Source organism: Panthera leo, chromosome C2, assembly GCF_018350215.1.
Source record: "Panthera leo isolate Ple1 chromosome C2, P.leo_Ple1_pat1.1, whole genome shotgun sequence".
Lineage (NCBI taxonomy): Eukaryota > Metazoa > Chordata > Mammalia > Carnivora > Felidae > Panthera > Panthera leo.
In genome coordinates, this window is record NC_056687.1 from 115,060,242 (window position 1) to 115,074,631 (window position 14,390).

The following is a 14,390-nucleotide window of genomic DNA, read 5'->3' on the forward strand; positions in this document are numbered from 1 at the left end:
TATAGTGCTGTAAGTTAGAAGTCCAACACCGGTCTCAATGGGCTAAAATCAAGGTGTCAACAAATCAAGGTGCTTCTTTCTAGAAGTTGTATGGGAGAATCTGATTCCTTGCCCCTTCCAGCTCCTAGAGGCTGCCCACATTCCTTGGCTGTTTGCCCTTGTCTTTGAACTTTGAAGCCAGCAACAGCAGCTCAAGTCCTCTGCATGTAACATCACTCTGACCTCCTCTTCTGCCTCCCTTTAACGCTTGTAAGGACCTTGTGATCATGTTGGGCCTATCTGGACAATCTAGGATAATCTACCTATTTTAAGTTTAGCTGTTTAGCAACTTTAACGCCATCTACAACTCTAACTCCTCTTTGCCATGTAATGTGACATATTCAGGTCTTCTGGGGATTAAGATGTAGACATTTTTGGGGTGGGGGGCCATCATTCTGCCTGCTACAGTTAATAATGTTTATAGTATGTTCTATAATTATATTCAACACCCAAATTGGATTGTTAAGGGATAGGGCAGAAGTAGCAAGAATCCAGAATTAGGAATCAAAAGGTCAGGGATCATAGTTTTGACTAACTTGTAAGTTGACTTCAGAAAAATTATTTAATATCTGGGCCTTAATTTCATAATTTTGAGAAGGGGGCATTTGATTAGCCGGTATTAATGTCCTTTTCAGTTGTAAAATGCAGTGACTGGACTCATAGGCCTTGGTCATAGATGTCTTTCAAGGTTTATGAAAAAAAAAAATTAAGCTAAAAGTGCCAGTTACCACCTTCATAACTCCAGGAAAACACTTAAAATAGATAGTTTAGGAAAGTGATTTTCAAATATAATATTTATAAAAACCAAAAACAAAACCAGAGCAAAGCAAGCAAAACAAAAACTTGAAAACAAAAAATAAAATTGGCCAAAACCTTTAAGAAAACATCTATATTCCATTCTAAGATCATCCATTTAAAGGAACACATCCTGTGTAACAAAGATGAACTTCTCTGACTGAATGGCAAAGCTAAAACTCCACGAGGAAACCGTAAATGGCATCTACTTTCACTGTAATAAGATTTTTCATCGTCAGTGAGCGAGTACAATATCATCTAGGTCACATGGCTTGTTAGTGGGTGCCCAGAGAAAAGAAATCATCACTGAAATGCTCCCAGGCATTCCACAGCCTCAAGACCTTCAATAGACAATTGTGTCTAAGACCTTAACTGTGGCCAGCTCTGGTCTGTCAGCAACTAGCTCTGAATAGAGGGACAAGAGACCTTCCCCTGCTATGGCTATCCTTTCTCTGTACCTAATCCAAAAATTCACATTATTTAGAAGACTTAGTGACTATGTATGGATTAGTGTTTTGTTTGGTAGTTAGATGAGACATCCTGGTAGAGTTATTACTATGTTAACTGTTAAACGTTTTCATCAATATTAAGGACAAAGGAGCATTAAAAAACTGTTAAATTTAAGATGACACCCAAGAGTAAAAGTACCCTCTAGTAAGTTGCAAAAGAGCATCAGAATGAGGTTAATGTGGTGCTGACTTTTGCCTGAAGGCAAGGGATTGACCTGAAATGATCTTATCCAGCCTTGTGATTATTTGATTTTATTAGATTTAGGACAAAGCACTACTTTAGCTGTATTACAAATATTATTACCAAATAATGAGCTTCTATTCTAGGAGATTAAAATAATGCCTCTTAATGTAATAGGGACTACATTACAGCTCCAAAATACAGGGGCATGTACACTATTTTGTACTTTTCTATGTTCCTTTTATAGTGCCACCCAACTTCTTCTATACTAACATGCAAGCAAATTAGATTACAGGGACTCCCAACAAAACAAGGAACGGAATGTCTGAGAAGGAGAGACACGACTAACTTTTTTCCCCTTATAGATTCTTGAAAAAGGAGTATTTGGTTAGTTCCCATACTACATGCCCATTGCTCTTGAAGAACACTGTTAAGTACCCATTGCTATCCAAGGACGTTCCTGTCTTAATCTGAAATACGCAGAAAAAAAGCAGTATAGGTAGTTAGTAACAATCAGTTTCTTCCTAGGTTGGATAGGGGAAAGACAACCATCCTGCAGTTTGTAGGAAGGTATTCTGTGAAGGGCTGCTCACCAAAAGGTCTGTCAGCCTGGCTTCAGGACGAAAAGTTGGAGATTTGCACCATCTAATTCCTGGTTTTTCTGTACCTAAGTGTACAGCATAGGCATAAAAATAGTGATTTTTCTTGGTGTACACATTGTGAATTTTTTCCCATGGCAACTCAGAAACTGATTAAAGCTGCCAAAGTGATACAAGTCTTGGTGAAGAAGGTTTGGAACCATGGGAAAAATCTGCAAAGCTTTTTATTGGAAGTTGTGCAGTAGCCGGTTCCTGTCGCATGTAAACACAGCTACAAATTCTTGCTGACAGGAAACTGTCTAAACACAAATTAGTTACCATATGAGGTAATAATGGGATGCACAGGGACTGCTTGCAGCCCCAGCAAGGATATTGCTAGTGTGCTTCTCCAGGATTTCTAGGGACTTATTATTATTTAATATTTAGACAATTATATGCTACAAATGTGCTAAGCAGCAAACAGAAACAAAAATTAACAAGAGCTTAGCTCTTGGGAATATCCTATGTTCTAGATGAGACAACATTTACATCCAGTTCCCAAAAAGTTTACCCACTAAAAAAGGATTGAACTTTCTATCTGATAAAAGGAATGCGATTAGAAGCCATTTTACTGCTTTGGGATATAGGTAGAATTAGGACATGATTCAGGTAGCTAGGGTTAGCTTATGGTCTCTGATATTCCTTTGTTTTTCTTAAGGAATTATAAAGAATCTGTCACTTAAAAAATATTACTGAGGACTACTAAAGGTTAGGATTTTTGACGTTCTTCCTAGTGTAATAAGAAGAGCAAAAAGTCACAGACATGAATCTTAATCAAATTTTGAAACTTAACTGTGTTATATGTTTTTTTTTTTTTGAAGAGTCAATTCTTAAGGTCACATTTTGACACTTTCCTCAGGCAGAAGCAGATAGCTAAGCTATATGAGCCATGATAATGGGGTTAAGCAAAACAGTTTCTGTTGACCTTTAAACAATGTATCATCTCCCTCTTTGTACAATAGTAAACCATAGCAGCGGTCACAGCAATAGTAGTATCAGTTGCAACTTATTTGTGTATTGTTTTGTTCATCTTCACAGATTTTTGAGAGAGGCATAGTATCTTCACGTTATGGATTAGGAAACTGAAATTCACAAACATGAAGCACATTATCTAAGGTCACAACCAGGAAGGTTCAGACCCAGGATTTGGATCTGGTCTGTGTTTTATGGAACACTTACTTGTTGTGTTAGGCTGCACCACTTCTGACGACGTACAGACCTCATAGGTAACAATTCTTACGTCTTCACTAGCATAAATACTATTCTATATTTTTAAAATGTCAAAACAAGAGAAGATTTTTTATGAAATTCTTTAAGGTATATTTACCCAAAATATAATGAGGACTTGAGCTTGTGGTAGGCTGCTCTTGGATAAACATTTGAATGTTCAGGACTGGAGCTTGACAAACTGCCTGTTTGCTTCTCACTGACCCACTCCCTGGAGGAATAACTGTTTGGGATAAAAGTCCTCATTTCTTTCTTCCCTCTAGTGCAAATGCCTTCGGGTCAGCATAGTCTCTCCCAGTTATAAGGTTACATACAGGTTATATAATCTTTTCTCTGCCTAGAGTATGATATTTTCTTTTCTTTGGCTAATGCTGGCTCATCTTTAAGTTCTCAGCTGAAGCCTCATTTCCTCCAGTGGCCTTCCCTGACCCTAGAGTTGGTCATGTCCCCCCTATATATCCAGCTCTTTGCTCTTCTTGACAGCTGTTACACAATTTTGCAATTCTTTGTTTAAAGTCTGTTTTCCTCTGAAGGGAGGAGGGCCATATCTGTCCTTTTTTGGGCTTGGTATATATAGGCATTTACTATCTATTTGTTGTATCGACAGTGGACAACTGCTTCTACTTAGGAAGACATTCTCATCTGGAGAGGCTTAGATGGACCAGTGTGGTATTTGGAGACAGGAGATAGGGTCATCAGCTTAGCCAACTCTGTATTAGGCCTTTGAGGAATCACTTTTCTTTCTTTTAGTCCTTATCTTCACGACTTCTACCATTAGAGATAGTGGTGGGGCCTTGAGGTTGCACAGAAGAACCAATCAGTCTGACCCTAGTCTGGTCCTTAATCTTAAAGGAGCATGAGGAAGAAAAAAAAAACAAAAACTGGAGATATCACAATTCCAGATTTTAAGATATATTACAAAGCAGTAGTAATTAAAACAGTATGGCACTGGCATAAAAATAGACACATAGCTTAATGGTTTAGAACAGAAAACCTAGAAATAAACCCACAATTACATGGCCAGTTAATCTCTGACAAAAGAGGAATGAATACACAATGGGAAAAAGACAGTGTCTTCAACAAATAATGTTTGGGAAACTGGCGAGCTGCATGCAAAAGAATGAAACTGGACCACTTTCTTTCACCATGCACAAAAATGAACTCAAAATGGATTAAAGATGTAATGTGAGACCTGAATCCATAAAAATCCTTAAAGTGAGTATGGGCCGTAATCTCTCTGATACCGGCCATAGCAGCATTTTTCTAGATGTCTCCTGAGGCAAGGGAGATAAAAGCAAAAATAAACTATTGGGACTATATCAAAATTCTTTCTGCACAATGAGGGAAATAATCAACAAAAGTAAAATACAGCATATGGAGTGGGAGAAGATACTTGTAAATGACATATTCGATAAAGGGTTATTATCTAAAGTATATAAAGGACTGGTACAAATCAATACCCTGAAATGAATAATGCAATTAAAAGATGGGCAGAAGACATGAAGAGACAGTTCTCCAAAGAAGACATCCAGATGGACAACAGACACATGAAAAGATGCTCAAAGGCACCCATATCAGGGAAGTGCACATCAAAACTACAATGAGATATCACCTCACACCTGTCAGAATGGCTAAAATAAAAAAAAAAAAAAAAAAAAAAACAAACCCACAAGAAGCAAGTGCTCACAGAGTATGTGGAGAAAAAGGAACCCTTTGCATTGCTGGTGGGAATGCAAATTGGTGCAGCCATTGTGGAAAACAGTATAGAGTTTTCTCAAAGAGTTAAAAATAGAACTACCCTATGATCCAGGAATCACACTACTGGCTCTTTACCCTTCAAACACAAAAACACTAATTCAAATGGATACATGCACCTCTTTTTTTTTTTCAATTGCAGCATTATTTACAATATCCAAATTATGGAAGCAGCCTAAGTGTCCATACACTTCGATATAATGGATAAAGAAGGTGTGGTGTATGTATACAATGGAATATTGTTCAGTCATAAAAAAGAATGAAATCTTGCCACTTGCAACAACATGGACAGAGCTAGAGAGTATAATGCTAAGTGAAATAAGTCAGTCAGAAAAAGACAAATACTATATGATCTCACTCATATCTGGAATTTAAGAAACAAAACAAATGAGCAAAGAAAAGAGAGACAAACCAAGAAACAGATTCTTTTTTTAAAAAATTTTTAATGTTTATTTATTTTTGAGAGACAGAGACAGAGCACGAGCAAGGAAAGGGCAGAGAGACAGGAAGACACAGAACCCAAAGCAGGCTCCAGGCTCTGAGCTGTCAGCGCAGAGCCTGATGTGGGGCTTAAACCCATGGACCATGAGATCATGGCCTGAGCCGAAGTCAGTTGCTTATCCAAATGAGCCACCCAGGTGACCCAAGAAACAGACTCTTAAAGAGAAAAAAACCGATGGTTACCAGAGGGGATATGGGTGGGGGAATGGGGAAGAAAGAGGATGGGGATTAAGAAGTACACTTTTCATGGTGAAGAAATTTAAAATGATAATAAAATAGGAATAATTGGTTAAGTTGAAATAAATATTTATTGAGTCCAGTGTGCGTACACAAGAAGTCAGGAGCATGAGAGTCCTAATTCATAAGGACTTCTCACTTGGAAAGAAGGCTTGATGTAATTTAGGTCTAAAACTGTCTAGCTGATTGATAATAGAGTGTTCATGATTTGACCTGTAGTCTGTGTATCATTTGTAAACCAGTAGCAGGTCAGGTATCTTGCTGAATTGGAGTTCAAAAGTGAAAGCCATTTTTATTAGAACAGTAACTAAAAAAAAATCTACTGGGCTTAAAGTCTTAAGATTTGGAATGTAGGGCCAGTTTTGCCATGATCTATTTTTTGGAGCCCTAGGGAAGCCTGTTCTTGGTCTTAGTTTTGCCTTCCCAGGGTTATTCAGAGGCTAAGATGAGAACATACGTGGGAGAGAATTTTAATAGTTATAAAACATAAACTTACTCATATTGTAGTTCATGTTGCTTCAGAAAATCTTCCACAGTGAAAATATCTTCTGCTTTAACACGGAAGTCAACTGTACTGTGAGGTTTAATCTGTGTGACAGAATCTGGTTTCCAGAAGTCAATCTGAATAAAGAGTAAGATATATTGTATTTGACACCTATAATTCAGTGGGTGAATTATCATCAAGCACGCTATTACTCTACTCCATTGAGTTATTTTTAAATTCAAATCATCCATGAAATCTCTTAAAAACATTTCCTTTGAGTGAACAAGTTGGAACCAAAAGTTAGATGTTAATAACAATGTTTACACATACATACATGGCCTTAACTGATTATCATCAAACATGAAGAACATGTAATTGTTTCCCATAATGCTAGTTAGTTGCAATGTTTTCTATAATGGTTCTTTTCTATTTATTGATTTTCTGGAGCAGTTTCTTACTGAGATAGTGGTGTTTGTGGTAATGGATAAATGTGCTGGAATGAATGATGATGAATTAACTAGAACCACAAAATTTAATAGAAAGAGATTGAGCTTTCATTTTTACTTTTGAATTGATGTATTTTGTTCATTTGTACTTGGAACTCAGCACTGTTCTTGCCACTGTAATGTGTAGAACCAAGATCTACATCTCTGACCTGTGGAGGATATATCAGAGAGGAAAAATGCCTCTTTCCACAGTGGTCATCTTGGCATCATGGCCAGAAACAAAGTGCTCTCAAAGATCCAGACATTTTCATTCATTCAATTATTCATCTGCTGTTACTAGGGACCTATTATGTGCTAGGCTCTGTGCCTGAAACTAGGAATACATTAGTGAGCGAATCAAACATAGCTTCTGTCTTTACCGGGAAGGTTTTAGAGACATTTATGCACAAAAATAACAGGATGACATATTTGAGAATTCTAATGTTTTCTCTTTTGGATGTATGGTTTCAAATCTCCTTTTTTTTTCCCCCATGGAAAAACATTAACTAAGGATGTGTTGCCTCTCTCAGGTGTCTGTTTTCCTGTTTCTTCCTTGAGTTGAGAAAAGACCTTGAAGCTTGAGGTGATCCTGACAGTGGGTCTTTCTCTGCCCCTGCGTCTCACCCAGTCCCTGTTTATATGTTTATGAGCTAGTCTCCAGCCTGAGGCAGGTGATATTTAGGATCACTGTTTGGAAACTTAGAAGGGAGTTTGGGCAAGACTTAGAGGTTGTTCAATTGAAACTAATTAGGTAAGATATTAACATGACTCAGTTTCAGGTACACTTGCCTATGGAGAATCCAATAACCTATATCCTGTCCTGGTAATCTTGAGATCATTGTAGATATCTAGTGGGTGCTGAGTCATGAGTCAGGACCACAGGGAGTGTCAGGGCAGTAGGAGGCAGAGACGTTAGGACAATATCAGAAGGGATTCCAGAAGAAAAGTGTGATTGTCAGTAAGGTGTTGAAAGGAGACAGTACTGATGATTTGATAAGGATTAGCTACAGAATGTGATCTAGTGAGTCATAGATGAGAAAATAAAGATGAAAGTTAAAAGATAGTGGGAGGAGGTATAAAGGCATGCCATGATAAGAACAGAGAAAACAAGGGTCTGGTGATGAATTCTAGTTAGCCAACATGGTAAAGAGAAGGGCAATGAAGACAAGCACATTATAGGAGAAAGCATATTTTTAAAAGTTAACTCTGAATTTGTGTTCCTAAGAATGCTTGTCCTTCCAAGGTGGGATGGGAGAGGGATGTGTATCTTTATTATAGATACAGAGGTTTTGAATTGGTAAAGCACACAAAGTCTTCCAGACATCAGTAGGGAACTTGACAGTGCCCCACCCACACATAATGCTGGGACCTTTTAGTGTACTCAGGGGACCCCTTACGTCCCCGAGCTTCATCTCTGTGAAGGCTCTTTCCCCTGGAACTGGAAAAAGCCAAGCTAACAGCTTGCAGCAGCCAGGAGGTGGCAAAGAAATAACTCTTTACAGAGAAGCACTCAACAGTGAGCCTGGGAAGTGGATGTGTAAATATTCCAATTCTCTCATTTCTTAGGTGGGATAATTCTGAGGTGGGCGATTTTACCCTTTCTTGGAGTTTCTCTGTAGGAGTAAGCTCTAATCATCGTCTATGGTAGTTGTCTTAATAGTATCCCCTTTGTTGTCTGCCTTCCATTCTCTGCATCACTCCTCACTTCTTTACCAGTGTTCCTTGTACTTCCCAAACAAAATCTTGGCCCCCAAATCTTTGTCTAAGATTCTACTTTGAGGAACCTATATTAAGACACTAGCTTTTCACTTAGAGCAGCATGTACCTGTATGATATCTTGGTGATGGTTCTGATACAATCTTCAATACATTCAGTGCCAATTCAGAATAGCCTAATTGCTTTATGAGTGGGTTTTCTTTGTGATATTAAGTTGAAAGCTGCCTTTCCTAATCTCTTACTTCTTACTCATTGGTCTTGGCTCTCCGAAATATTGGGAGATCTCTCTCTCTCTATCTGCCTATCTACACACATATCTGTATCTATATGTCTGTATTTATATCTCTATATCTATCTGTCTGTCTGTCTATCGAGACTGAGAGAGATAGAGACTTTTAAGATTCTGCAGTGAGAATGATAGATTCTTTAAAATGGGGGTAGAGAAATCTCATGAATGTGTTTTCACAGAAAACTTGAAGACCTAACCTGAGGCACTATAAATTTCAGTCTGACATGGGGAAAATTTGTCAGCAAATATACCAGCATCCAACGCTATGAAGTTCTTCAGCTGTGATGCAGACTTACTATACTGGAGTTAGTTGCTAGTGCTTCTTAGGAGAAATGGAACCAAAAATCAGGAAGAACTCTATAGCCTCATAGATGTTTACCAATGTATCAAGTATGGATAAAATTAATAAACTCAAAATATTCTCACAAGGAGATAAATATACATTTCAGTAATCACCAAGACCATGTGAGTGAGATCTATGTCTGAAATATGGAAATAGAGTAAAATATATGATGTGAGATATGGGGAATTGAATTATATGTTAAGAAATTGTAAAACTGAGGTTATAAAATTATAAATCCAGGAAGCTGAGTTAAAAAAAACTGTAAAGAGCATTTGTTGGAGGATAAAGGAATATCTTTAAATGATAGCACAGTGGGAATGTTAACTTAATCAGCCAGCTGGCTAATAACTGAAGAGTCTTTCTTAAAATATATTATAGAACCAACACAAAAGCAAGATTAAGTATGTCCACTGTAAATCCTTTTAGGCTTTTAAAATAATAAATAGTGGTGTTGGAGATCTTTGGTTCTTTACAAATTTACACAGTTTGTTTCTTCACGTTGCATTTGACTATAAGTTGAACATCTGATAGACTATTTTATCTTGATGGAATTTTCCTTTCCTATTTGGAGGGTTGACTTCTAATCCAGGCATAGTTCCAGACAGTAGGGAGCAACTTAGTAGTATAGTGGGAGTGAGGAGAACACTGGAAGACTGTAACCATGTTACTCTGGGCATATAGACGAACATGGACCTCATCATAGAGAAACAGAGTTCAAGAAAGCACAGAGCAAAGAGGATAGGTTTTATGGTTAGTGCCTGCAATAAAGGAAAAAGTGCAATTCTGATTACAAGGAGATAAAATAAACCCCTTAGTATATAATTACAGATGAAAAGGGGAGGCTGCTAGAGTCCTATGTCATCACAGATCTCTCTAGTGTATTCAACTTGTGAGAAGATATGTTTAAAAGCTGGGAGGAAGGACACATGGCCAAGGATGAATACAAAGACTAGATGCCCTTGTAATGATCTTATCAGGAAGGCTATAGTACAGAATATGCTGCACTTGCAGATTGCTAAGGAGAAAAAAATATCTCCTTTTCATTCATGTGGGAAACAAAATGAATAAAGAAGAAATGTGCAGTCCCATTGCTTAGAGACAAAGCATGATGCTTGCAGCAGGAAGAAAAGAAAGTTTTCCCGTTTAACTGTTGTTTGGCTTTTGACTTTTCCGAGGGGGTATACCATTTCTTGTTTCTTCTGCTTCCACTGAGAGATGAAATTGCCATAAGTAAAGAATTTTTCACATGTTACGATTTTTAGTAGAAATGCCTTCTTTGGAAAGAGAACATAGAGGCCCAAGATAGATGAGGAGACAGGGGATTATACTGGCCATGTAAATTGCATTTATATTCCAGTTGTAGTGATGATAATAATAACAAATTCTTAAATAGTTATCACTATGTTCCAAGTGCTTCACTGATATCAAGTCTTTTAAATCTCATAACAATCCTATAAGGTAAATACTGTTTTTCATCTCATTTGGCAAATGAGAAAGTTGAGATCCAGAGAGATGTCTAAAGTCCAGCTAGCAAGTGGTAGAACCAGGAATTGAATCTAGGAGTCTGAGTCCAGATTCTCTGCTCTTGACTATTGTAAAATGCTGAATTTTAGGTAACTAAAATAATAAAGCACATGTGATTGCAGAACTTCTTCAGCAATCTTGGAGGAATCAGAGCTTGAAGGAATCACTGAGGAGTGGAGGGGGTAAATCTTGGATTTCATAAGGAGGAAAACAGGTGAATTCCAGAAGCAGGAGCTCGTGGGGTTTAGCATGGATTCTGGCAAAGCTGTGGAGTAAACTGGAAGCAGATGGATTGTGAATGCTCAGAAAAGGAAGCTGTGATCCCTGGGAGCCAGCATAGTTTAAAGCAAGAGTAAGTCAGGCCTAATTAACTTCATCTTCTTATTGAAAGAGACCACTAGCCTGATATAATGCTGAATCTAGATCTTAGCAAAGCATTTGTAAAGTCTCTGCATTTATATTCTTCTTTACAAGCTGGAAAGCACAGTGTTAGCTGGAGCTGACACCCCAGTAATGTGGGTAATTGAGCAAACATCTGAGGATAGTTGGTTAATGAATCACTTTCAATACTTAACATATTGGAAGCTCTTGATAAATATGTATTGAATGAATGAACCATGAAGGAGGCCTCTAATTCTGTGCTGACCCCTGATTGACTTAATATTTATCTTTATTAATGACAAAGATAAAAGTTGGGAAGGAGTGCTTGTCAAACTTGCTGGTGATGCAAAGCTAGGGGGAAGAATTATTTCCATGGATGACTGAATTAGTTTTTTAAATGATATCATCATGCTGAAAATAAACTATAAAGATGAATTTTAACACAGTAAATCTGAAATCCTGCATTTAGGTAAAAAATAAATTAGGCAAGAAGAAATAATACCTTGTCTAAGAATGATTCATGTGAAAAAAGAATAATCTACTGGTTTCTATTGGCCATAGGCTTATTATAAACTAAGAGTATTCTTTAACTGTTCAAGATGTTTAAAAGAATCTCAGGCCCCATTAACAAATGTCTGTTTTACAGATGAAGACAGGCAATTGTCCTATTATCTAGTACTGTATTAATCTAATGTATCTAATACTGTATTAATCAGAGCATACCTAGAAGTCTAGTGCCAATTCTGAAAGCTACATTTTAAAAAAGAAATACAGACAGATTGAGCTATATCCAAAGGTGACCAGGAATGATCAGTGTAAACGAGTGCTAAGAGAAATGATAGAAGGCCTGGAAAAGGTAAATCTTACATGTAAGACAATATTTGGCTCAACTAAGTCCAATGGGCCAAAGTTAGAGAAGGTAGCTTTCAGCTTCATGTAACAGTTGACTTGTGAGGCAAATGGGCTACTCTGAAAAGCAGCATTCCTTCCATCCTTAAAAGTTCTCAAACAGTTTTTATTAAGGCTAGCAATCAGAGATGGTATTTCTATGGAGGAAATTCCAGTTTGAGTGGAAGGCCGGAATACATGACTACTTATTTTCTTTCAATATTAAACTTTTGAATCTATTTCAGATTATGACACTGTACCTTCTTCTTCTTCTTCTTCTTTTTTTTTTTTTTTTTTTTGGTCCATAACTTAAAAGCCAAAAGAAAAAAAAACCCTATAAAAAGATAGATAGATAGATAGGTATTTAGGGGTCTAGCAAATTATTTTGGTTTATATTTCATGAAGAAACAACTTTGGCCCAAGTGAGCTATTTGTGGTCAACAATAGCTTCCTGCTACACTACATATATAATTAAAAATATCAGTTCTCATCCCATATTCAGTGGATTTACTTTAAGTAGTATAGAGATTTTGGTTTCTTGAAAGTAAAAGAAAAGTATGGAAATCATTCATGGCTTTTTACCTTCTTTGCCCCCAACTCCTTCATGTCATATCATTAAGAGGACCTGAAGCAAGGTCATGAAAACTCAAGCTGTTTGATTTGGAATGAAAGAAAATCAAAGGGAACAGATGATACATGGGATGTGGAAATGAATTTCAAGTTGGACAGAAGCCCAGTTTTTCAGTAATATCCAAGTTGATCATTTTTCACTTTTGCCTTAGAAGGGAAGTGACTGTACATTAGATGTTCTGTGACCTTTGCGACTGTTCCAACTCATCCAGTTGTCATGTCCTGTCAACTCCTTCAAAAGTTACCATGGATTTATAATACTATAGGGCTATGGCAATCTAATTTAGGCAGGGGAAAAAAAAGGTATTGTGGCATTAAATGTTTTTCAGTTTATTTCTTGCTATAGTTAATATTTCAGTCATTCTTCCTTTGATGGAATCACAGTGCACTCTAAGATTTTAAAGTAATTGTGAAGCAAACCTATAGTATTGGATCATTATTTACCTGGGTGGTGCTGGCCAACTCATGGAGTAAGCTGATGTGATTTTCATCTTCAACATTGACACGGAACACCTTCTCACTGAATGGCGAGGTAGCAGAAGAAGAAGAGAAAATGTAAAATTTGGTAATGCATTCAAATTTGGGGGATAGCAAGGAAGAGGACTTGCTCATATAAGGAGTTGCTTACTTACCCTTCAAAGTGCTCACCAGAATGGTGAGCAGATGCTAGGGCCACAGTCACGAGAAGTAAGAGCGCCAACATTGTGACTGACTTGGTCCTTTGGGTGTGTTTCACCTGCATTTATAATCCAAGGTGGTGTTTGTTTTCTTCTTCTGATTGCAGATAGGCACTATCAAATCTTGATTAATGGTTTTCCTGGCATTGTTGCCTTGGTAGGTGTGTAAAGTCTGAGAGGATATCTCTCTCAACACCTGTGGATACAGAGCAAATAATCTCAAGTTCAACCTATTTAATTTGGATGTTAGGCCTTGAATAGTTTGGAGGTAAATGAGTTTTAAATCTATTTTATAATTTAAATTCTTCGTTGCCAATTTGTATGCCTTTTATTTCTTTTGTTGTCTGATTGCTGAGGCTAGGACTTCTAGTACTATGTTGAACGACAGTGGTGAGAGTGGACATCCCTGTCATGTAAGAAGTCAAACTTTCACTCTTCACAGATGACATGAATGTGTGGAAAACCCAAAAAACTCCACCAAAAAACCTGTTAGAACTGATATACATGAATTCAGCAAAGTTGCAGGATATCAATTCAACGTATAGAAATCAGTTGCATTTCTATACACTAATAATGAAGCAGCAGAAAGAGAAATCAAGGAATTTATTCCACTTACAATTGCAGCAAAGCCTATAAGATACCTAGGGACAAACCTAACCAAAGAGGTAAAAAATCAAGACACTGAAAACCATAGAAAGCTTATGAAAAAAAATGAATAAGACACAAAGAAATGGAGAAACAGCCATGATCATGGATTGGAAGAACAAATATTATTTATGTGTTGATACCACCCAAAGCAATCTACACATTCGGTGCAATCCCTATCAGAATAACAAAAACATTCTTCACAGAGCTAGAACAAACAATCCTAAAATTTGTATGGAACCAGAAAAAAAACCCAAATAGCCAAAGCAATCCTGAAAAAGAAACCAAAGCTGGAGGTATCACGATTCTGTACTTCAAGCTGATTTACAAAGCTGTAATAACAAGACATAGGTGCTGGCACAAAAACAGACACATGGATCAATGGAACAGAGTAAAGAACCCAGAAATGGACCCAAAGATGTATGTGCAACTAAACTTAGACAAAG

General features: G+C 37.2%; 1 protein-coding gene across 1 annotated transcript in view; it reads right to left on the minus strand.

Moving 5' to 3' along the window:
• The window catches only part of CPB1 (carboxypeptidase B1), a 33,541-nt gene extending 20,177 nt beyond the window's left edge, over positions 1-13,364 (minus strand). The window contains exons 1-3 of the mRNA XM_042955102.1: positions 13,255-13,364; positions 13,067-13,142; positions 6,379-6,503 (exon numbers count right to left, since the gene is read on the minus strand). Of these exons, the coding sequence (XP_042811036.1) occupies positions 6,379-6,503; positions 13,067-13,142; positions 13,255-13,364 (311 nt within the window). The remainder of the gene's footprint in view (positions 1-6,378; positions 6,504-13,066; positions 13,143-13,254) is intronic.
• Positions 13,365-14,390: the final 1,026 nt, after the last annotated feature.